The 25364-nt window shown below is 43.8% G+C and overlaps 1 protein-coding gene across 4 annotated transcripts in view; it reads left to right on the forward strand.

Annotated features, from left to right (window-relative positions):
* The window catches only part of STARD13 (StAR related lipid transfer domain containing 13), a 290895-nt gene that overhangs the window by 163631 nt on the left and 101900 nt on the right, over window positions 1–25364 (forward strand). Inside the window, exon 1 of one of the 4 annotated variants that reach the window (XM_083169804.1) lies at window positions 2668–2948. The exons of the other annotated variants lie outside the window; for them this stretch is intronic. Coding sequence (XP_083025930.1) covers window positions 2780–2948 — 169 coding nt within the window. The 5' untranslated portion in view covers window positions 2668–2779. Of the gene's footprint in view, window positions 1–2667; window positions 2949–25364 lie in introns of those variants that run through there. 4 annotated transcript variants of the gene reach the window in all.

Below are 25364 nucleotides of genomic sequence, written 5' to 3' on the forward strand. Positions count from 1 at the left end.
GATGAATCTGTGCCCTTTGCCTGCACTCCTATAGTGATCTAAGCATTTATCCATGAGAATGGTGATTATACATGTCACTGGGGCACAATGATGTCAGCATCCTCTGGGATGTAATGGTGCAGCCCAGGAAATTGCTAAAGTGTAGCCGATAGGTGCTCTTTATATACAGAACCTATTCTGATTTTGTTTTAGATTTGGTCAAATTTATAACAAACCCAAATGAGTTTTTATATGTGTTTGTTACTCAGGATTCAGCTGTGTAAATCTAGTAATAGCAGCGGTGATGATGATGATGATGATTACACTATTGAAAACAAAGGGCCTGATTGCTGGGCTGCGAATGTTCACAGCCCAGCGATCAGGTAAACACCTCCCCGCCAGAGTTCCCATGATTTTGCAGCCGGGGGGGAGACCATTAGCAATCGCTAACCAGTGAATGGTTAGTCTAGTCTTAAGGCCCCCATACACTAGTAAGATTTATCTGACCTGTAAATTGCATCTGATTTCCCTTGAACTTCCCCGGCAGCTTCCCAGGAGACCTACATACAATTTGACACTTGATGTGCCGCTTTATATATCCAATTTGCGTCAGATAAATCACATGTGATTTATCTGACGCACAGTGTCAGCGGCCCTGAGCCGTCAGCAGAGTCCCTGATCCTAGGCTGTCCCTATGAGCCCACGTCCCCTGTGCCAGGAGACCTGGAGCCAGTTTCTATTTTTTTTATAGTTTTTATTTTTTACTCAGTGTTGGAATGGCTGTGGGTAGAAGGAGGCTGATGCTGAAGTCAGCAGCCCTCCCTCCCAACGGCCGGCAATGTCTGTGTTTTCCGGGGCAAACTCAGAAAACAATGGCGCACTGACCCCACCACTGCGCACCTGTCAATCAACTTGCAAACGTCCGACTTCGTTCTCAAGGTGGGGGGGGGGGGGGCTTCCCAGAGATGATCCACCCACCTTACTGCTTCCGCTCATTAGACATGCTTTCTAGAGTTAGAGTTTCTGCTTTCTAGGGTGTTCAGATTAGAACACTATACACAGAAAGCAGCTTTGTGTTGTATCCATAGGCAACAAGAGCAATTACATAGAGCAGATGGAATTTATAGCCCAAAACGTAGCGATTTTGGGCTATTTTCTAAGCAATCTGCCTTGATCGCTTACAATGTAAGCACAGATCGCTCTGTGTGTACAGGCCATAGCGACGGCAATGCGCGATTCCTGCGTGCTGTCAAAATGTAGTCAAATTCCCAGCACAGATCGCTGGTGCATCGCATGTGTGTCAGTGATGTGTGCTGACTGATCTGTGCTTAAAGCCCAGTGTGTACGGGCATTCAATCTGGTACAGATACTGTATATATTCTGTAAATCTCATAGGATGGTGCATGCAGAGCAAACCATTAGATAAAGTCATCTAAAGTTGGACAACACCTTTAAGAACTGCGCTCAGTGTTATTAGTGTCACAGCCAGAATGGTCATTGTTTCCCGTCAGCTCTGCGCTCATGATAGGAAAATGTCAGAAGTGCAGCTGCTGCCCACGGGATTTGCACTGTTTACTGTGGGGGCATAGTCACAGCATGAGCTGTTCTCTTTTATTACCACTTAGCCTGGCACCGGTCACCCATAAGCCTCACTGTGTGATTGATGCGCCTCACACTGCAGTGACTACGCACAGAACTATATCCTGTATATGCAGTCATTTTAAATATTGATGAAACGTTTTATTTCATAAGCCCAAAGAGTGTAAGCTCCTGTGGTCAGAGGCATCTTTCCGGGATGCATTCGGCATTCCGGCAGTCAGGGTGCTGGCATCCACTATACTGAAGACAGCATCCCAACTAACATGAGAGGTTCTTGAATCCCGAAGTAAATTGGAATACCGGCGCCAGACTTCGGACTGGGGCAGGTTAGCATCACAGGGATGGGGGGGGGGGGGTTAGGCTCCTAGAAGGGTGGTGTTTGGGTCAGGATAAGGGGGAGGGAGAGGGGGTTAGGGTCGGGCTGCAGGGGAGGTTGGGAGGGGGGTTAGGGTCAGGCTGCGGGGGAGGTAGGGGGGTTAGGGTCAGGTTGTTGGGGGAGTGAGGCTGCAGGAAAGAGGGTTAGGAGGGGCAGTTGAGTATACTTGCCTGACCCCTGCCAGTATTCCCTCCTTCAGGTGGGTATTCTAACTTCTGCCAATCCCTGCTGCCGGTCGTTCATATGTATCCCATCTGTCCCTTCCATGTCATTGGATGTAGTTTGAGATAGGAACCCCTTTATATAAAGCACTTTATAAATAAAGAATAAAAAATAATAATAATAGCAACAACATTTACAGTTTTGCTAACAGAAGTGCAGCCATATTTGACCCCAATTTAAAAGAGACACAAAGTTGTTGCTGCAGGGCAGGGAATGCTACACAGTGGGAATTCTTTTGTGGCTATGAATAGGTGTTTCCCAGTCGCCTCTCAGCCTCAGCACAGATGCTCATTGCTTAGTCAGCTCTGAGGTATGTCATTAGAATATGTGCATTTGTGAAGATTAAACATGCCTGACAGGACTTTGCTTCAGCACTGTGTACTTTTACATCACCAGCAGGCTGTGATTGGCCTCCGCTGGTCATGTGGCTTTCTTGGAATCCTGGAATTGTAGCTACTGGCACTCCTCTTGTACTTGACGACTTTCCCTTTCCAGTTCTATTGCATTATCAGCTCCCTTTCATTATAACAAGCAGAATCTGGGTGGGAAAATAATATCCAGTGGGATTGGAGAGACCTTCATTACTTTTCTTTCAAAAAAGCCATGATGTGGGTACAGGAGCCACTCACCCCAGCATCAGGCTGTAAGCGTTTAAATTCGGGGTCACCTGAGAGCCAGGAGTACTATATGTGCTATGACAAGAGGAGGAGGTCACCTTATAGGATGAGCAGGATCCTAGCAAGGCAGCAGCTTGTGGCTAAGATTAATCAAGGTGAGTTACCTGCTGGTACTGTCCCCTCCGTCCATTCTGACATAACGTGACAGACAACAGGTTGCTGTTCCTACAGTATATGCAGAGCGCACATTCCCAGCACAGTTGTCAGGAATTTGTGTAACACTTCTATACTTCCGTATCCTGAGATGCAAACAGCTTCCCCATGCTTCATACATGTATCAGTAATAGTATAGTTTTTAAATAATAATAATAATAATAATAATAATAATAATGTTTTGAGTATATGTTTTATCTGCAAAAGCTATTTTTGCCTTACTAAATTAAAACAATTGTTATTTAAATGTATCACAGGGTTAACTGTAAATGTATTCCTTATTTCCATACGGATACAATTTATAATATTATGTTACTGTTCTCCTATAGATACCACAGTAGTAGGCGCATGTATATTATGTTACTGTTTCCTATATATACCACAGTAGTAGGCGCGTGTGTATTATGTTACTGTTTCCTATAGATACCACAGTAGTAGGCGCATGTATATTATGTTACTGTTCCCTATAGATACCACAGTAGTAGGCGCCTGTATATTATGTTACTGTTTCCTATAGATACCACATTCGTAGGCGCATGTGTATTATGTTACTGTTCTCCTATAGATACCACAGTCGTAGGCGCATGTATATTATGTTACTGTTTCCTATAGATACCACAGTAGTAGGCGCATTTCTATTATGTTTTGGTTTCCTATAGATACCACAGTAGTAGGCAGGTGTGTATTATGTTACTGTTCTCCTATAGATGCCACAGTAGTAGGCGCATGTATATTATGTTACTGTTTCCTATAGATACCACAGTAGTAGGCACCTGTATATTATGTTACTGTTTCCTATAGATACCACAGTAGTGGACACATGTGTATTATGTTACTGTTCTCCTATAGATACCACAGTAGTAGGCGCCTGTATATTATGTTATTGTTTCCTATAGATACCACAGTAGTAGGCGCGTGTGTATTATGTTACTGTTTCCTATAGATACCACAGTAGTAGGCGCATGTATATTATGTTACTGTTTCCTATAGATACCACAGTAGTAGGCGCATTTCTATTATGTTTTGGTTTCCTATAGATACCACAGTAGTAGGCAGGTGTGTATTATGTTACTGTTTCCTATAGATACCACAGTAGTAGGCGCGTGTGTATTATGTTACTGTTCCCTATAGATACCACAGTAGTAGGCGCATGTATATTATGTTACTGTTTCCTATAGATACCGCAGTAGTAGGCGCGTGTGTATTATGTTACTGTTTCCTATAGATACCACAGTAGTAGGCGCATGTATATTATGTTACTGTTTCCTATAGATACCGCAGTAGTAGGCAGGTGTATATTATGTTACTGTCTCCTATAGATACCACAGTAGTAGGCGCATGTATATTATGTTACTGTTTCCTATAGATACCACAGTACTATGCACGTGTGTATTATGTTACTGTTTCCTATAGATACCACAGTAGTAGGCGCATTTGTATTATGTTACGGTTTCCTATAGATACCACAGTAGTAGGCAGGTGTGCATTATGTTACTGTTTCCTATAGATACCACAGTAGTAGGCGCATGTATATTATGTTATTGTTCCCTGTAGATACCACAGTAGTAGGCGCCTGTATATTATGTTATTGTTTCCTATAGATACCACAGTAGTAGGCGCGTGTGTATTATGTTACTGTTTCCTATAGATACCACAGTAGTAGGCGCATGTATATTATGTTACTGTTTCCTATAGATACCACAGTAGTAGGCGCATTTCTATTATGTTTTGGTTTCCTATAGATACCACAGTAGTAGGCAGGTGTGTATTATGTTACTGTTTCCTATAGATACCACAGTAGTAGGCGCGTGTGTATTATGTTACTGTTCCCTATAGATACCACAGTACTATGCACGTGTGTATTATGTTACTGTTTCCTATAGATACCACAGTAGTAGGCGCATTTGTATTATGTTACGGTTTCCTATAGATACCACAGTAGTAGGCAGGTGTGTATTATGTTACTGTTCTCCTATAGATACCACAGTAGTAGGCGCGTTTGTATTATGTTACTGTTCTCCTACTAGCATGTTAGGTAATGTCATGTGAGTAAAAACTTAGATCACTGACGTCCAGGAAAACAGTGTGCAAGAACAGTCTGCAAAGCTTTGTCTCTGGGCACCCTCATCAGCTCCTATGGTTTCCATTACCACCTTTATGCTGATGATACCCTAATCTTTCTCTCCTCCCCCGACCTATCCCCATCACTCCTGTCCAAGGTCTCCGAATGCCTCATGGCCATCTCAGCCTGGATGACCCAACGCTTCCTGAAACTAAACATGGCTAAAACTGAACTTCTAACCTTCCATCCCCCGAACATCCCCTCTTCTCCCACTATCTCCATCAGCATTGGTGAAACCGAGATCAACTCCACGGACCAAACGCGCTGCCTCGGTGTCATCATTGACTCCTCCCTCTCTTTCACCCCCCACATTCGTGCTCTCTCACAGTCTTGCCGCTTTCACCTACGCAACATCTCACGCATCAGACCATTCCTCTCCACTGACGCGACCAAAATTCTCATTCACTCTCTTGTCATCTCCCGCCTTGACTACTGCAACATCCTTCTCTCTGGGCTACCTCTCACCCGCCTCGCACCTCTCCAATCCATTCTTAATGCTGCTGCTAGGCTCATCTTCCTCTCCCGCCGCTCTACCTCCGCCTCCCCCCTCTGTGTATCTCTTCACTGGCTCCCCATTCCTTTCCGAGTTCTCTTTAAACTCCTCACCACCACCTACAAGGCTCTCTCCTCCTCCACCGCTCCTTACCTCTCTTTACTGATCTCTATCCACACTCCCTCCCGTCCTCTTCGCTCCATCGGTGACCGCCGACTGACCTCTCACCTAATCACCTCCTCCCACTCCCGTGTCCAAGACATCTCTCGCGCTGCCCCCCTGCACTGGAACAACCTCCCGCCACCATGATTTAACAAAATGCCTTTAAAATGACAGAAACTGGTTGGTTACTTTATCTTTCTCCACTTTAAATCTCACCGCCTCCTCTCTCTCTGAGCTTTGATAAATCTCACTCTTTGAAAGAATTCTTATTGTAGGGACAAATCTTCAAAGAACAATTATGAATCAGAGTTGTCAACTGTCACAATCACCACTAGCTGTTTTTTTTTTGGAACATTTATAAGAACATAGAACAGGCATTCCCAACCACGGTCCTCAAGGCACACCAACAGTGTAGGTTTTAGTGATATCCAGGCTTCAGCACAGATGGTTTAATCAGGATCACTCAGGTACTAATTAAGTCACCTGTGCTCAAGCCTGGATATCACTAAAACCTGCGCTGTTGGTGTGCCTTGAGGACCGTGGTTGGGAATGCCTGACATAGAGGGTGAGATGTATCAAACGTTCTAAAGAAGACAAGTGAACTTTAGGTCATACCTCTCAACATGACCCGCTCCAGGAGGGACACAATGCTCTGTTTCTGGACTTCTTCCTTAATTTGTGATTGGCAACACTTGTTTAAAACAGGTTATTGATAAGAAAGGTGTTTCACCCCAGGTAATGCCAATCATAAAGTAAGAGAGAAGTCCAGAAACAGAGCATTGTGTCTCTCCTGGAATGGGTCATGTTGGGAGGTATGATGTAGGTTTTCAGCAGCAACCAATGAGCTTCTAGCTTTCATTTATGCCACAGGTTCTCAAACTCGGTCCTCAGGACCCCACACAGTGCATGTTTTGCAGATCTCCTCACAGAATTACAAGTGAAATCATTATCTCCACCTGTGGATCTTTTAAAAATTGTCATACAGTAATGAATGCACCTGTGCACCTACTGGGTGACCTGGAAAACGTGAACTGTGTGGGGTCCCGAGGACTGGGATTGAGAACTCTTGAGTTATGCCATTCAGCTGAAAACAGTGGAGAAGTTGCCAGTAACAACCAATCAGCTTTGCTTTAGCATTGATCAAGTGCACTTTTTATATTGATAGAATCTGTGTGGCTGTTGTGGGCAACACCTTCACCTGTAATATATCACTCCCAAAATCAGCTATGGGTTCCTGTGGGTGGAAGTGCTACAGTTTTACAGTAATTAGCAGTTAAGGGGTTGTAATGTAATGCCCATCTGATATGCACCATTCTCACCAGTACACAATTCTCCCTCCCATTATTTAGAGCACCTCATTGATACCACTTTTCCACTTGCAAGCCGGCTAGATTTTGTACCCGGGTACAACTAGGCTTGCAAACCCTTTCCCACTGGCACCCTGCCCCGGCATAAAGCCGGACGGGTGACATCATCATGAGGCAGGCAGCAATGGGAGATGAGAGCATTGCCCAGCGGTGGCTTCTATATTGAAGTGAACGGGAGCCGGGTTACCCATTTCCACTGCCCCTGGACCCAGGATTTTGCATTTCCACTAGCAATATTTTTTCTAGTGGAAAAGGGGTATTACACATTTGTTGTCTCCATGGCTTATTAAATAACGACTACTAAATTATTATACTGTACAGAAAATACTAAAAAGATAAAATGTTTCACCATTAGTCTCATGAGGTAATATCCTGTCATGCAATAATGTGTTGCAAATGTTATTGGAACAACTTGTATTTAAGTGAAAGTAGTTATTAGATTGATTTCCTGACCAATGACCTGTGAGCTGGCCACAAGACTGTTAGTGGAACAAAAGTTCTGTCCCGGAAACCAGGAACAAAAATACATGAGGAATGTGGAATGCTTCCCTGACGGAATGGTCCTGTATATGGTCAATCCGTGACTGTATGCAAGATGATTGCAACCTAGGGAAGGTATGCAATCCCGGATCACTGCTGTCGATCCCTCCCGTCAGCCATCATCCTGGCCCGTTTGCATTTTGTCCGACAGCAAATTGGCAGACGGGATTCAATGTCCCGTTTGTCGATCGGTAAAAAAGTGGGCGTGTCTGAGTAAACGACCGTGGATTGTTGATCTGCGGCCGGGATCGCAGCAATCCACGGCCGTTATCGGCAAAACGGACCCGACAACTTCTGAAGTCGGGCCTGTTCTGTCGTAATCCCTCTTTAATGTTGTCGGTAAAAACAGCATTGAATAGTGCCCTGTCGCTATTTCCACCATCGGAAATAGCTGCGGGAGATTGCATACCCCCCTAGATGCCTATAGGAGATAGGCAAATACTATAGCAATCCAATGGCTCATTGCCTTGATGAGCTATGGTTCTCTTTCTGGGCTGATACTCATATGAAGAAACTGCTCTTGCTATAGGACTGGTGAAAATTCTAATGGGCATCTAATGATGCTCCAAGACAGGAACGAGCCATCTCAAGACATTGCAGGCAGACTTCCCGGTTTTTATAAAATCGAATGCAGTCCTGTGTGCATCCAACTCAGAATCAGCCCCTTAATGCATTATAGTTATGTATTGCTGAAAATAATGAACTTTCTAAAATGTTTGTTTCGTTATTGCAATGGTTAGTCTTGGGGTGGCCCTTACAAGAATAAGCAAAGGGCACTGATAAGTATCTTGGACCTCTCTGCTGCTGCTTCTTGTTGGCCAATGCCCCATGGACTAAGTGCAAGTTTGGGCAAAAACTTTTGACGCTCATTCAGCTTAGGAGGGGTATGGCCACGTGGACAATTTAAGAAGCTGTTAGTCTATACCAGGCATGGCCACACTATGGAAAAACAAGAAGAAGGAGAACAGCGCTTCTTTTGCTGAAGAGCAAAAGAAGCGCTGTTCTCCTCATTTTTCCTAGTACACCATTGGTAGGGTTTGACTAACCCTATAATTGAACACCAGCTTCCTTTAGAAAATCAGCTCATACCGAGGCGCCCTTGTCTTGGCCTCTGGTAGAATAAGACACTTTTTATGGCCAAACTATGGCCCTCCACTAGTCCCATCATGCCTTGCCACAGTTTTGCTATTAGGGAATTCTAAAACTATGGCAAGGCATGCTGGGATGTGTAGTTTCACAACAGCTGGAGGGCCACAGTTTGGCCATGCCTGGTCTATACTGTCACTTTTGCCTTTGTCCAACTCACGATGGGCAAATGGAACTCTTATAAGAAATTAACCATGCCTGTTGTAGGGGCCCAGCAGGGTCTTGGGTCAGTTGCTGAAGGGTACAATGTCTCCCTTTGCAGTATTGCTGAGGGGCTCCGAATTGAGGGGGAGACATTGTTCCCATTTGCAGTACCAATAAGGGGGGAAATGAACCCCTTTGAATCTTGTGCCACTGCGCCAGAGATGGTCGCTGATGAAAAGAAACCTCTGCCGGGGGGAGCCGCAGAGGTAATCAGCTGGTCGCAGGAGCAAGCTCCTGCGACCAGCGATTATAACGGGGCTGAAAACGGGAGCACGCACCCGGCGATAAATCCCATCACTGGCAATATGGTCACCAGCGACTGTACATCCTCTGTTACATTCCAGCAATAAACGTAGAGTAAAAGACAGGGTTAAAAGGTAAGGAAACCTGCGCTAACATCAATGGATGGATACAATTGTGGGTATAACAAAGAAATTTATTGGTAAAATATACAATGAGTCTGGCAGGATGGGGGGTGATCGCAGTTAACGTCACTGTGATCAGGGTAATGTCCAGAGCTCAGGGTACTACCGCTTCACCCAGTGGTGTCTGCGGTCTATTCCCCAGATTGTAAGTGGATGCGGTCCCGCACAAATGTCCAAACATGCACTTCAGTTGTCCGTTGCACAGTGGAGGTGGCGTAAGGGGGGCGGAGATGGAATTCAGCACAAAAGTCTTATAGGTCTTGGCAAGTGCTGCCGTGGCACCAGGGGCTGGCGTCCCTAGCACCCCCGGTGGTGCACTGACACACTTACCTGATACCTTCCGGCTTTTAACCCTGTAGACGTCCCTCGGTGTAGTTCAAACGTACGTCCCGTGTGGATGTGTGCAACATGCGGCGTTGCTGGAAATAGTTGTAGTTCCTTCCGTGTCTCTGCAAACGCCGGTGGTACACACTCCCCGGGGCCGCTGGAAAACGGGCAGCGGGAGTGTTGTGTCGGCGGAAAGACACGCGCTCAAACTCTCAGAGGAGAGGAGACTTTTGTGAGATGTGCTGGTGCAGCTCCAACGCGTATCGACCCGCTGGGTCTTCTTCAGGAAGCAATGATGATTGTAGTTCATGGATTGGGGAGGGTATTTCACCTCTATTGGAAGTCAGGTGACGAGTGCTTGGCGGCCATGATGGTTGAGGGCAAAGTGCCCATACAGTATTTTGTGCGGTTGTTTTGGATGAAGGGGGGATATTGCGGGTGGGAGCATGTGTGGTGATGATTGTTTCACCTCATAAGGATAGCAGGTTGGTGTGGTTACTGGTTTATTAATAACGCTAGTGATTCTACTCACAGGAGCTGGTGAGTATGTGAATGGTAGCGGCCATCTTTGACTGGGGCTATTTGCCCATACTATGGAGAAAAAGGGTGTGGGAAAAAAGGAGCTTACTAGAGTAAGCTAATGGATCTGACTTCGTTGTCGATGTTCAGTCCTCTGGGGGTCAGTGTTTTCAGTATATACATTCATTTTAATTCTTCTTTATTGATTGTCTTAATATAGTCCCCACCCCTCCAGTTTTTTTTGACTAATTTGATCCCTATCACGTCTAGACCGTCAGGGTTGCTGTCATGTTTTTCTTTGAAATGTTGGGATAAACTATGTGTCTCTTTACCTTTAATGATGTTACGTATGTGCTCTGCTGTTCTGGTTTTAAGTTTTCTGATCGTTCTGCCTACATATTGGAGACCACACGGGCAGCTGGCCAAATATATCACTCCCGTGTGGTTGCAGGATATGTGGTCTGTGATCTTGTGGAATTCTCCTGTTGTGTTGGATTTGAATTCTTCACGTCTTTTGGTTGATCTGTGGCCTTTAATGCAGTATTTACATGTCCCGCAATAATAGAACCCTTTCTGTTCTGTATTTGTCTGTGTATTTTTGATATGGTTATGTGTGAGTTGTTGTTTGAGGTCTGTCCCTTTTCTGTATGTGATTCTGGGTCTTTGTGTTAGTATGTCGTTTAATGTTTCGTCTTGGAGAAGGATATGCCAATGTTTGTTTAAGATTTTTTGTATTTGCCTATTGTCCTTGTTGTATTGTGTAATGAATGAAAGCTTGTATTTGTTGTCTGTCTCTATTGTTTTGTTTTTATATTCAAGTAAGAGGTCCCTATTCATCAGTTCTACTTTATTGTAGGCCTCTTTGATGTTTTCTTGTTTGTACCCTTTTTCCAGGAATTGTTTGCTCATGTGTTCTGCTTGTGTGTGGTAATCTTCAATATCGGTGCAGTTACGTCTCACTCTCTGGAACTGGCTGAGGGGTATGCTCATCAGCCAGTTTGGATGGTGGCTACTGGTGGAAAGTATGTAGCTGTTTACGTCTACCGGTTTCTGATAAATTTTGGTGTTCAGCTGTTGATTTTTAATGAAAATGGTTAAGTCCAAGAAATTTACCTCCGTTTTACTGTACTGTGTGGTGAATAATAGGTTATTGTCATTTGTGTTAAGTTTGTCTGTGAAGGTTCTGAGGCTATCTTCGTTGCCTCGCCAGATGAAAATGATGTCGTCTATGTAGCGACGCCAGAGTACTAGATTCTCCCCGAGCTCCCCTTTGGACCAGATGTTAGTGTCCTCCCATGTGCTCATAAAGAGATTGGCGAAGCTCGGGGCGAATCTAGTACCCATGGCGGTACCTGTCGTCTGTCTGTAGTATTTGTCGTCATACCAGAAGTAGTTGTGTTCTAAGATGTGTTTTATACAGTCACGGATGAATTGTATCTGTTCTGGTGGTATTGTATTGTCTTGTTGTAACTGGTATTGTATGGCATCTAGACCTTGGTTGTGCCCTATGACGGAGTAAAGTGATGTAATATCACTTGTGCATAACCAGAATTGTTCTTCCCATGTTATTTCTTTCAGTGTTCTGAGGATGTCTGTGGTGTCCTTGATGTATGATTGCTGTTGTTGTACGTATGGTTGGAGAAATCTGTCGATGTATTGTGAAAGATTTGATGTAAGTGAATTGATCCCTGATATTATCGGTCGGCCCGGTGGTTTGTGTGTGTCTTTGTGTATTTTTGGAAGATAGTAAAAAACTGGAATGGTAGGATTATTGTTGTCAATGAATTGGTGTTCTTTATCTGTTAGGATGCCTAAATCGTATCCTCTGCTGAGGAGGGTTTTGAGTTCTTGTTGGTACATCTGTGTTGGGTTTGTATGTAGTATCTCGTATGTGTTTTTGTCTGACAAAATCCGGTTGCATTCTAGGTTGTAGTCTGATGTGTCCAGAAGTACTATACCCCCCCCCTTATCTGCTGGTTTGATTGTAATCTGGCTGTTCTCTTTTAGTTCTTTGAGTGTTTCGCGTTCTGTTTTAGTTAGGTTCAGTGGTGTTTTGTGTTCTAATTTGAGGTTTTCTATGTCATTGGTGACTAATGTTTCGAAAGTGTCCACTAAGTGGCCTCGCATGTGTTGTGGGTAAAATTTTGACTTGGGTTTAAGTTCTGAGTGTTTGTATGGGTCTGGAGTTGTGTCTTTTTTTTGGTGGTGTGGAAGTGGTTTATTGTAGTATTTGGCTAGTGACAATTTCCTGGTGAATTTATGTAGGTCTATGTATGTCTGGAATTTATTAAGTCTGGCTGTGGGAGCGAATTTAAGTCCTTTTTCTAGGAGGGTAGTGTGTCTTGTTTCAAGCTGCATGGAGCTGAGGTTGAAAATTCCAGTTTTGTCTGTTTTGTCTGTCTTTTTGTCTTGTCTGCTTTGTGAGTCTTGTTTCTTTTTGTTATATCTCCCTCCCCTACAACCTCGTCTAGTGTGGCTAGCTTGCGTTTGTTTGCCCGTACCTTTGTGTCTTCTGGTGTTGGCGATGGTGTTTTCTGGTTGGGTGTTGATGGGGTTTGTTTGTTTCAGGACAATGGCCCTGCAGCTAGGTCTAAAAAAGGTTCTGCACATGTTGTGTCTTTCTCTAGTGAGATCTGTGAACTGTGTGGTCTAGTGGTAACAAAAGAGGATGAAGTACCCGCTTCTAATGAATATCTTGCTAGTTGTTCGTATGTCTGGGGTGTGTTTTCAAGGCTATAGGTAGAAAATGATGTGTTGCCAGTCTCGTTGAGACTAATGTTTTCAATGTCAATATCAGCGGGGTGAATGGTAGTTTCTTCTATTAGTGTTTTGTGTTGCTGGTCTTTGTCCGTGTGCAGTTGTGTCATGTATTGTTGATATGTCAATTTAAGTCTTTTATACACTGGGGTGTTGGTTTTAGTTGGGGTTTTGTGTCCTGTCCCACTGGTTTTGGTTTTATGTCTTTTTATGTGGGTCTTGTCTTTCTTCTTTCCTACTTTGTCTCTCAGTATTTTACTTTTTTTAATATTAATAATGTTGGTCTCGTCCCTCAGGAGTCTCTGTTTGGAAAGGTTTTCTAATTATACAAAATCCGGGTTGTCCCTGAAAATGTCCAAGCCCTCATTTAGTCTCTGTATCTCGTCGTTGATGGTTTGTATCTCTGAGGTATGTGTGTCAATTATCAGTTGGGTTAGTCTAGTGGAACATTCATGTATGATGCACTCCCACTGTTTCATAAATCCTAAGTCATCTAGATGATGCGTCGGTAATTTTTTGATTCTGAGTCCCTTCGGTATTAGGTTGTTTGTCATGTACCATTGTAAAGTCTTACTGTCCCACCACAATTTGGATTCTTTCCCAACTAATTTCTCAAGTTGTAAAAATGTGTCACAGAATTTGGACCCATTGAGATGTGCGGTAGTGGTGGTGTCTATGTCTTGGAAGACTTGAGTGGCTCGTATGTCCCTATGTGTTCTGATGTCTAGTATCCCCATAAATAGTGCGCTGCAGACCAAGGCCTCGAGGTATTGTAGCAGAACAAGAAAGTGGGACTGGCGCTCTGATTTATGTGTACTAGTGCAGCTGCAGGTAACCCAAATGAAGGGAGGCCCCCTCCTAGTGATATGCAAGGAAAAAAGGTAAGGAAACCTGCGCTAACATCAATGGATGGATACAATTGTGGGTATAACAAAGAAATTTATTGGTAAAATATACAATGAGTCTGGCAGGATGGGGGGTGATCGCAGTTAACGTCACTGTGATCAGGGTAATGTCCAGAGCTCAGGGTACTACCGCTTCACCCAGTGGTGTCTGCGGTCTATTCCTATAGCCTTGAAAACACACCCCAGACATACGAACAACTAGCAAGATATTCATTAGAAGCGGGTACTTCATCCTCTTTTGTTACCACTAGACCACACAGTTCACAGATCTCACTAGAGAAAGACACAACATGTGCAGAACCTTTTTTAGACCTAGCTGCAGGGCCATTGTCCTGCAACAAACAAACCCCATCAACACCCAACCAGAAAACACCATCGCCAACACCAGAAGACACAAAGGTACGGGCAAACAAACGCAAGCTAGCCACACTAGACGAGGTTGTAGGGGAGGGAGATCTAACAAAAAGAAACAAGACTCACAAAGCAGACAAGACAAAAAGACAGACAAAACAGACAAAACTGGAATTTTCAACCTCAGCTCCATGCAGCTTGAAACAAGACACACTACCCTCCTAGAAAAAGGACTTAAATTCGCTCCCACAGCCAGACTTAATAAATTCCAGACATACATAGACCTACATAAATTCACCAGGAAATTGTCACTAGCCAAATACTACAATAAACCACTTCCACACCACCAAAAAAAAGACACAACTCCAGACCCATACAAACACTCAGAACTTAAACCCAAGTCAAAATTTTACCCACAACACATGCGAGGCCACTTAGTGGACACTTTCGAAACATTAGTCACCAATGACATAGAAAACCTCAAATTAGAACACAAAACACCACTGAACCTAACTAAAACAGAACGCGAAACACTCAAAGAACTAAAAGAGAACAGCCAGATTACAATCAAACCAGCAGATAAGGGGGGGGGGTATAGTACTTCTGGACACATCAGACTACAACCTAGAATGCAACCGGATTTTGTCAGACAAAAACACATACGAGATACTACATACAAACCCAACACAGATGTACCAACAAGAACTCAAAACCCTCCTCAGCAGAGGATACGATTTAGGCATCCTAACAGATAAAGAACACCAATTCATTGACAACAATAATCCTACCATTCCAGTTTTTTACTATCTTCCAAAAATACACAAAGACACACACAAACCACCGGGCCGACCGATAATATCAGGGATCAATTCACTTACATCAAATCTTTCACAATACATCGACAGATTTCTCCAACCATACGTACAACAACAGCAATCATACATCAAGGACACCACAGACATCCTCAGAACACTGAAAGAAATAACATGGGAAGAACAATTCTGGTTATGCACAAGTGATATTACATCACTTTACTCCGTCATAGGGCACAACCAAGGTCTAGATGCCATACAATACCAGTTACAACAAGACAATACAATACCACCAGAACAGATACAATTCATCCGTGACTGTATAAAACACATCTTAGAACACAACTACTTCTGGTATGACGACAAATACTACAGACAGACGACAGGTACCGCCATGGGTACTAGATTCGCCCCGAGCTTCGCCAATCTCTTTATGAGCACATGGGAGGACACTAACATCTGGTCCAAAGGGGAGCTCGGGGAGAATCTAGTACTCTGGCGTCGCTACATAGACGACATCATTTTCATCTGGCGAGGCAACGAAGATAGCCTCAGAACCTTCACAGACAAACTTAACACAAATGACAATAACCTATTATTCACCACACAGTACAGTAAAACGGAGGTAAATTTCTTGGACTTAACCATTTTCATTAAAAATCAACAGCTGAACACCAAAATTTATCAGAAACCGGTAGACGTAAACAGCTACATACTTTCCACCAGTAGCCACCATCCAAACTGGCTGATGAGCATACCCCTCAGCCAGTTCCAGAGAGTGAGACGTAACTGCACCGATATTGAAGATTACCACACACAAGCAGAACACATGAGCAAACAATTCCTGGAAAAAGGGTACAAACAAGAAAACATCAAAGAGGCCTACAATAAAGTAGAACTGATGAATAGGGACCTCTTACTTGAATATAAAAACAAAACAATAGAGACAGACAACAAATACAAGCTTTCATTCATTACACAATACAACAAGGACAATAGGCAAATACAAAAAATCTTAAACACACATTGGCATATCCTTCTCCAAGACGAAACATTAAACGACATACTAACACAAAGACCCAGAATCACATACAGAAAAGGGACAGACCTCAAACAACAACTCACACATAACCATATCAAAAATACACAGACAAATACAGAACAGAAAGGGTTCTATTATTGCGGGACATGTAAATACTGCATTAAAGGCCACAGATCAACCAAAAGACGTGAAGAATTCAAATCCAACACAACAGGAGAATTCCACAAGATCACAGACCACATATCCTGCAACCACACGGGAGTGATATATTTGGCCAGCTGCCCGTGTGGTCTCCAATATGTAGGCAGAACGATCAGAAAACTTAAAACCAGAACAGCAGAGCACATACGTAACATCATTAAAGGTAAAGAGACACATAGTTTATCCCAACATTTCAAAGAAAAACATGACAGCAACCCTGACGGTCTAGACGTGATAGGGATCAAATTAGTCAAAAAAAACTGGAGGGGTGGGGACTATATTAAGACAATCAATAAAGAAGAATTAAAATGGATGTATATACTGAAAACACTGACCCCCAGAGGACTGAACATCGACAACGAAGTCAGATCCATTAGCTTACTCTAGTAAGCTCCTTTTTTTCCCACACCCTTTTTCTCCATAGTATGGGCAAATAGCCCCAGTCAAAGATGGCCGCTACCATTCACATACTCACCAGCTCCTGTGAGTAGAATCACTAGCGTTATTAATAAACCAGTAACCACACCAACCTGCTATCCTTATGAGGTGAAACAATCATCACCACACATGCTCCCACCCGCAATATCCCCCCTTCATCCAAAACAACCGCACAAAATACTGTATGGGCACTTTGCCCTCAACCATCATGGCCGCCAAGCACTCGTCACCTGACTTCCAATAGAGGTGAAATACCCTCCCCAATCCATGAACTACAATCATCATTGCTTCCTGAAGAAGACCCAGCGGGTCGATACGCGTTGGAGCTGCACCAGCACATCTCACAAAAGTCTCCTCTCCTCTGAGAGTTTGAGCGCGTGTCTTTCCGCCGACACAACACTCCCGCTGCCCGTTTTCCAGCGGCCCCGGGGAGTGTGTACCACCGGCGTTTGCAGAGACACGGAAGGAACTACAACTATTTCCAGCAACGCCGCATGTTGCACACATCCACACGGGACGTACGTTTGAACTACACCGAGGGACGTCTACAGGGTTAAAAGCCGGAAGGTATCAGGTAAGTGTGTCAGTGCACCACCGGGGGTGCTAGGGACGCCAGCCCCTGGTGCCACGGCAGCACTTGCCAAGACCTATAAGACTTTTGTGCTGAATTCCATCTCCGCCCCCCTTACGCCACCTCCACTGTGCAACGGACAACTGAAGTGCATGTTTGGACATTTGTGCGGGACCGCATCCACTTACAATCTGGGGAATAGACCGCAGACACCACTGGGTGAAGCGGTAGTACCCTGAGCTCTGGACATTACCCTGATCACAGTGACGTTAACTGCGATCACCCCCCATCCTGCCAGACTCATTGTATATTTTACCAATAAATTTCTTTGTTATACCCACAATTGTATCCATCCATTGATGTTAGCGCAGGTTTCCTTACCTTTTTTCCTTGCATATCACTAGGAGGGGGCCTCCCTTCATTTGGGTTACCTGCAGCTGCACTAGTACACATAAATCAGAGCGCCAGTCCCACTTTCTTGTTCTGCTAAAAGACAGGGTTGCCTACCCTCACGGAATGGCTGGGAGGGTCCCGAATATCGGGTCACCCCCTCGGCCCCCCAGGAAAGGTGGGCAACCCTCCCGGATTCTGGGGGACCCCCGCTCCCCCCCCCCCCCCCCCTGATTGAGGCTTCCCCCAACCCGGCCGCAGCGTTTAAATTACCCTTTCTGACTATCTCCATCGTTTAGCCCTGCCCCCTCCCCCCCTCCCCAAACTCCTGCTGAAAGTCTCCTCTCCGGGCTTCTCCCGGAGAGGAGCTTTCTAAAGTCGGCAACCCTGGTGAAAGAGCATAATACAACTAGGCATCATGATCAGAGCTAGAAGTACACTGCTGGCAATCTGCCTATCTAAAAGTTCATAGAAATTGGTTCACATTAGGCTGGCCATACACTACAGAGATGTAGTGTACCACACATCGGAGCCGATGAAACATCACGCCCGTCCGGAATGGGTGAAATCGGCCCAAATCACTGTAGTAGTGTATGGGTGACCTTTACATTCATTAACAGCAGAGCATTGCATATCATATCCTGTATGCAGGTTTCTGTATTGGCTGGCATGCTGTGTACATTAGTGGATTGTTTATCTTTATCTTTAATAAGTTAAGACCAACATTAGTGCACCTGCTTACAAATGTTCCTAGAAAACTATTTCAGATGACTGCAATAAGCTACAGTACCTATCATCATTTCTTCCTGACACCTGAATTAGTAATGTGTATATAAACGTAATGCAGTATATTTAGTTTTTCCACAATAATATTGCTATAAAGCCAGCATGTGCGTAAGGCATGCACTGTATATTGTAGACGGCTGTCTCCAGGGCAGTGTGGGAGATAAGCTTGTTATGGGATCCAGGAACCGGTGATGGATAAAGGATGCCAGCTGTACACGAGGGAAGGATATTAGGTAATTGCAATGGTTTGTGTATAAATTTACCTAGGTAGTAAATTAAATATAACAGTGTGCTGTATGCAGTCATCTAAAATAGAATGGCATTGTTCTTTAGTTTAAATACTTTAATTACTTTAGTTTCTGGAGGACAGCATTGCTCATTGGCCCTTATTCTAATTGAGTCGGATGGCTCCGAATTTGGCCGGCCGGCCGATGGTTGGTGTTTGCGCATGTGCAGAGGTGTATCTGCGCATGTGCGAACGCCGCGCACGTCCGAATACGGTGTGAATTCTGTACAGAAAACGATCGGTCGGAACAATCCGAGCAGGGGGTCGAGAGGGCGTGAATGGCTGTTTGGGCTCATTACCATATGCGTGCGCCCCGCGTTTCATGGGCGTTCCCATAAAAACGCTGGGCGTACGTATGGTAATCCGGCCGTGACTCACGTGTGGGGGGCGGACATATGACATAGCCGGATGCCAGCTGCCCACCCATAGCCCTGCTTTCGCACAGAGAAATGCCCGAGTGGTCTGGAGCACTCGGTGCTGCCTGACCACTCGGTCCAGCATTCGATGGTCGGCGACCATCGAATGATGGGGGAGGTTTCCACAGATGGAGGAGGTGTTCACATGAAAAATACACTCGCGGTCCGTTAGGTCGGCGTCTTACCGCATTCGACGGTGCGAGCGATCCGTACGGAAGGCGGGGCTAAGAACACTCGGTTCCTGTTCGAAAATACGCATCCGACCGATTCAACTAGAATAAGGGCCATTGTGTGCTCACAGCTCTATGAAATATGAACAATAACAACAGAGGTGTCCCTGCTAGGTTGCTGGGTAACTCGTGTAGTATTAATGTCATAGCAGCCTACCCTCCTGCATTCTGCAAGAGACTCCCTGAAATACTGTAGCAGCAATCTACCTCTCTCCCTGATTAGTCTAGCAATCTCCCTCATGTCACCTAGCCCACATTACACTGTTACATTTTTGGGAAAAAAGGAATGAGAGACAGATACATTTACATTGAATCATCAGCACCATTTCCCAGCACTTTACCAAGTATAGTATCTCTTACTAACTGCTTTGGGCTCATCTACATTTTTAAAAGATTCCTCTCAGATGTAGCAGTACACAGCCACGCTTCAAGGTGCCACGTTCACAATCTCTTTTCAAAATCTCTCCATATATGGAACTAGACAGGCCCTTTGGGAGGAGCATGACACCCCCCCCCCCTCCCCCCCTCAATGGGGCGCTGTGCAAAATTCTACTACCAACTATAATCTCCCTGAAACTCATTTTCAAAAGTAGGCAAGTATGGTTAATGTACAAGGCCCTGGTGGCCTGTTTGGCTATGTGGATGCCCATTTTTTAGTATTCAGCAAGAATGAAAACCCATCACTTGCAAAAAAATAATAATATTAAAAGAACAGCACCCTGCACATGTTACTCAGTGATGTCATGAAGAGGGCGTCATGCTCCTGCCGCAACCAGGAAGCCAAGCTCCTGGCGCACCCTAAAGACATGCAGAGCTGCTCTTTGGTGGTCCTGCAATGTGCCATTTCAAGTATTCTGCAAGTCAAACATAGGTGCGTGAGTGTTACAACAGAACTAGGTTGAACTAGATGGACGCAAGTCTTTTTTCAGCCTTACCTACTATGTAATTATGTAACAGAACCCTCCCTTTGGCCTAGAACCCTAGATGGTGGCATCGCTTGCACAAACATAGTTTTGGCCCTTGGAAGAAAATACAAAGTTGCATATTTATAGAAAAAAAGGCTGCAACTTATTGCACTCCAAATGCATTTGCAATGTAAATATAAATGTTATACACGCATACATGACCCATACCATTAGGTACAAAGGGCGAGATGTACTAAAGGGAAAATGCGGTAAAACCCCCGTTTTACCGCATTTTCCTATGTACTATTACCCGACCGCACCGTCACCACAGTGTAGGGTATCGCCACCTTTGGGTGGCGATACCCTATAGAAGCCTATGGGCTTCTTTTCGCCGCCCGACGCCTCCGCCGAAAAACCCGCCGACCCCCCTCTCCCCCTCCCTCTCTTACCTGGTCCAGGTCCTCCTAGACCCGGAAGGTAACACCTTCCTCCCCCTAGTGACGCAGCCGGACGTCCTTCCGGCTGCAGGGGGGGAGGAAGAGGCGCCGGGGACAGCTTGCATAGCTGTCCCCGGCGTGAGGGATGCAGAAGGGGGCAGAGAGGTGACGGAGACCCCCCGCACACCACATTCCAGGTATCGTGGGGGGCCTCCGTCACCGCATCGCGATGCCAGCCGCATATGTTAGTACATATGCGGCGGCATCGCGGCGGGGGGGCCGCGATGGGCGGCGATGTATTTTAATACATCCCGCCCAAAATGCTCTGCTTCTGGACTTCTTTAATTTAGGCATGCTTTCACCTTTGCTGGAACACCGTTATCATCACTGAACTAGTTCAACACAGGTGACTGCAATTATCAATTAAGAGGGAAGTCCATAAACAGTGCATTTTGTACCTACTGGAATGGGTCATGTTGGAGGGTATGTATATGCACGTAAAGTCCACTTTTGGACTTGTCTTACTTAGAACAAGACCCTTTACACATGTTTAGCATATGACTTGCACAAGTGCCAATAAATATATAAATCAGGAATGAAGTGCAGCATATCCTAGGTGCCTCCCAGTGTTAAAGTAAAAAGTAGGATATATATCTGTCTGCGCTAGATTGTGCAGCCTAATGTCAAAAAGAGATTAAGAGGTACCACCACACCTCCAAAAAGATACCGATTCACACACAAAAAATATCAATATTACTGACAATGGCGCTTAGAAATAAGGAATATTTTCGTACTCCCCTGTAAGTGTCTTTGGAGTCCCCTCTCCTCTTGTGTAATTTCTCAGCAGTTTATATGAAAAATATAAGGGAACAATATGCTCATATCCTTATGCAATACTGAATTGTATTTTTTTAAAGGCACATATATTTTCTAAGTATAGAATTCAGGTATATAATCCACCGTTCTGGTGATTTTTAATATGGAGGGTGTCCTCGTACACAGGTTACTCACAAAGTATCAATGTAAAATCAGCATATCTGGGGGGTCTTTTCTCCACTCCACTCCACTACTCCAATCGAGGTCAGCTCTTGAGTATAATACCCTCAGAAAGCAGATGCTGTAGTGAGTTTTTAAATGGTTCCTTTAATCACGATAAAAATGGTACACATTAATAAAAGGTGATAGGTGTACTTAGCTTCAAAGGGTTGGTCAGGTATTTTCCAAGATGTTGAGATAAGGAAATATCGGGGCCCCGATGTCCTTCCCGTCCAAATGAGAGCCAGTTCCCACCACTGCAATAGCAACAGAAGAGTTTGCACCGATTTTTATCATGATGAAAGGAACCATTTAAAAACTCACTACAGCATCTGCTTTCTGTGGATATTATACTCTAGAGCTGACCTCCCAGTGTTAATCTGGGACATGGCCGTGTGTATGGTGGCCTTATCATGCCCCTTCCCCTCGTCGATGTGCCACTAAAGGGTTTGTGGTCAAACCATATTGAGGCAGGCCCAGATACTAACAGAGCAGCACATCAATCTATAGCCAATCAGATCATTGGATGAATCACAACAAATATACTGTGCTTCCAATAAAATGATTGGCTAGAAATTGTTCTACTCCCACCCACTTGAAAAACATATAAATTGATGAGCAGAAAATGAAAAAAATGGTAACGAAAAGGTGTGACTTCAAAACGAGAAAATTCTATTTGTCTGACAGTAACATTCCCTGTTTAAACTTCTACTTTTCCACATCAGCCATACCTACAGTAGGTCTCCTGGGACTGGGTGGGTCCCTGTTTGTTCTACTTCTGAAGCACAGTCATATAACAAACTGTGCTGCACGTGTGTTAATAATTAATCACATCCTCTTAAAGGTAAATGTGCCTGTCCAAATATATAAGAAGAATCATATATTATGGAGTAAATCATTGTCTTCTACACTGCTCCTCAATTAGCATAAATATGCAAATTCTAAACTGTTTTCTATCATTCACATTTTCATATATTTGCCCATTGTTCAAACGCCTTGTGTAGATGCTCATATTATAAACAGTCAATAAGAACAAACAGACTTTAGCAACTGCTGTATAACAGCTGGCGTACATATCTGCTTTGGTATGCTGGTTTCATACAGTTGTGTCCTCCCTTCTAAACTTGAAGACGTTGAACTACAGTCCGCACTAAATTATATCTGTATCTGTAGCCTGTGTGATATATCATATGCGCTAGGAACGCAGGTGATTACATTGTTTCCATACTTTCCCCTAAAACATATTAGGAATTCTTCCTGGCCAGATTACACACAAATATGTACAGTCGTGGAGGTCATTCATCTTAAACAGGAAAACCTGTTGCAAATGAAGTACCTTGTTTGGAATAGGAACCATCGCAATCTTCCTGACAACCACATTAAAAAGATATCAATCTGCATAAAGAAGTGCTAATTACTGCATTTCATGGCTTAACAACAATGTTTCAAGTATGTACGCAACCCTAATGGTACTTTGTGTGGGATTAGACTGTCCAAGTCAGTGTATGTATGTACCTATCAATGATTCTCAGATGCCATCCGCAGTGTATTTCTGAATGGTCGGATGTGGAAACAGCGAGCAGATCTACAGTATATGCAATCTAATCAAATTGAACGTATCCAACATTTCATAACCGAGTGATGGTGTTCAAGTGTACATTGATTTTACACACATGTTGACAAAGGTTATTTTCTCACGCACTATTTTCTCACCCACTTTCCTATCTTTACATATGATTAGGTTTCGTTCTGTGAGAGTCTGTTTTTCACTCATTAAACTTTGGACTGACCGTCTCCCCTGTGCTCTTCCTGGCTATAGTCAGACTTCCTGACCACAGACCTTCTAAGTCCTTACAACTTCAATTCTGTATGGTCCAACTCTATCTGCACCCGTTGCCTCCCTAGTATTGATTACCTGGCGCGTCATGTTAAGCAACTAGTATATCTAAATAAGATGTGATGGAAATAATTTGGCATATCACCATCCCGTTTTCCCTTACATTTTACCTACTACCCACTGAGATCCCTGGGGCACTCATCACCGAACCAAGCTGTTCTCCCACATTTTGTAGGCTGCCACCTGCCAAATCACAGCAGAATGGAAACAGCCTTCTGCTCCCTTGCTGCAAGCCCCCCTTCCCAGGATCTCGCATCTTTCCAAAATGGATTTATGTCTAGCATTATACACAACACCTCCCTATCTAAGACGTGGGAACCTTGGACCTCGTATTTTCGAGAGCAGTTTCTTAGATTATTTGCTCCACCATGGCCCTTCCCGTATGGATCTACATACTCGCTCATCTCTATCTTAGTTCACCCCTCTTAAAAAATTGGTACATCTCAAAACAGTTTAGTTGGTGCAGTTTTAGATGTCCTTTGTTTTCTCTGTATTTTTTACTATTTTACTTGTTATTGTTATATAGCCGCTTTTTATACTTGTATGTTTCTTTCTATGTGAGTTTTTTTGTATTGCATTTGTTCATTTATACTGCTTTCACATTGCAGAAATGGGTAATGACACGGTATTCTTAAATGGGACTTTAAAACGGGTCTGAGCCTTGAGACCTTTCACATTGCAGGTGAAAACCATTTTAAAAATCATTTAATACCATTCAAACATTCAACCCGTTTAACCCCCAAGGGACACGTTTCAAGCCATTGAAATAGAGCTGTTCAAACTGCCAAAAAATGGCTTTAAAACGTGTAGGACTCTGCTTTTTAACCGTGTTGAAATACCGGTTAACTTTAACCGGTAAATCAACTCTGGCACTTTCACATTGCAGCCTTAAACGTTTTAAAATGGAAAAAAAACGGCAATATACCGTTTTAAAAGTGCGATGTGAAAGGGGTATTACTGTGCTTCCTAATAAATAAAGGCTTAAAAAAAACTGTCAAATAATGATAGTTAATGCACAGGAGCCCTCTACCCATTCATATATTTGCCATTGTGGGATGGCTTCCAATAAACCACCCACCAGAAGAATCGCCTAGCACAAGCATTCCTTCTTTTAAAACCTGGCATTTTAGATGAAGAAATAGTTAATTTATAGAAAGTTTAAGTAATCTTCCACCATTGTGGCTTGTGCGGCTGCAAGCTTCCTGTATGATGAGTCTGACAGAAAGCTGTTTATATGTTGCTTATCTACCGTACATCTTGGACACAGTCTTTTGCAATCTTTTAACTCTTTCACAGTTGTCCTCCGAATCCGAGAGTTCAGTTTGTCAACTTTGTTCAGTTATTTAAACTTAATTTGTGGGTTTAAACTTTAATGTGGGCTTTCACATGTGTTCATGCTGTAATATATGGCTGTGGGCTATTGTAGAGTGGAAAAGTTGGCTTGGGTTTCACATACTGTACAAAGCAGTTGTACAAAGTAATTTGATATTATAATCCGGAAAATCATGTTCTGTGTTATTATTACTACGGCCTGAAATTGTGTTTACATGGAATATGCTTCCTGTATATATAAGTGCTGTCTTTTACTCTAAAA

The sequence above is a fragment of the Crinia signifera genome, chromosome 2 (assembly GCF_055691185.1).
Source record: "Crinia signifera chromosome 2, ASM5569118v1, whole genome shotgun sequence".
NCBI classification, from domain to species: Eukaryota; Metazoa; Chordata; class Amphibia; order Anura; family Myobatrachidae; genus Crinia; species Crinia signifera.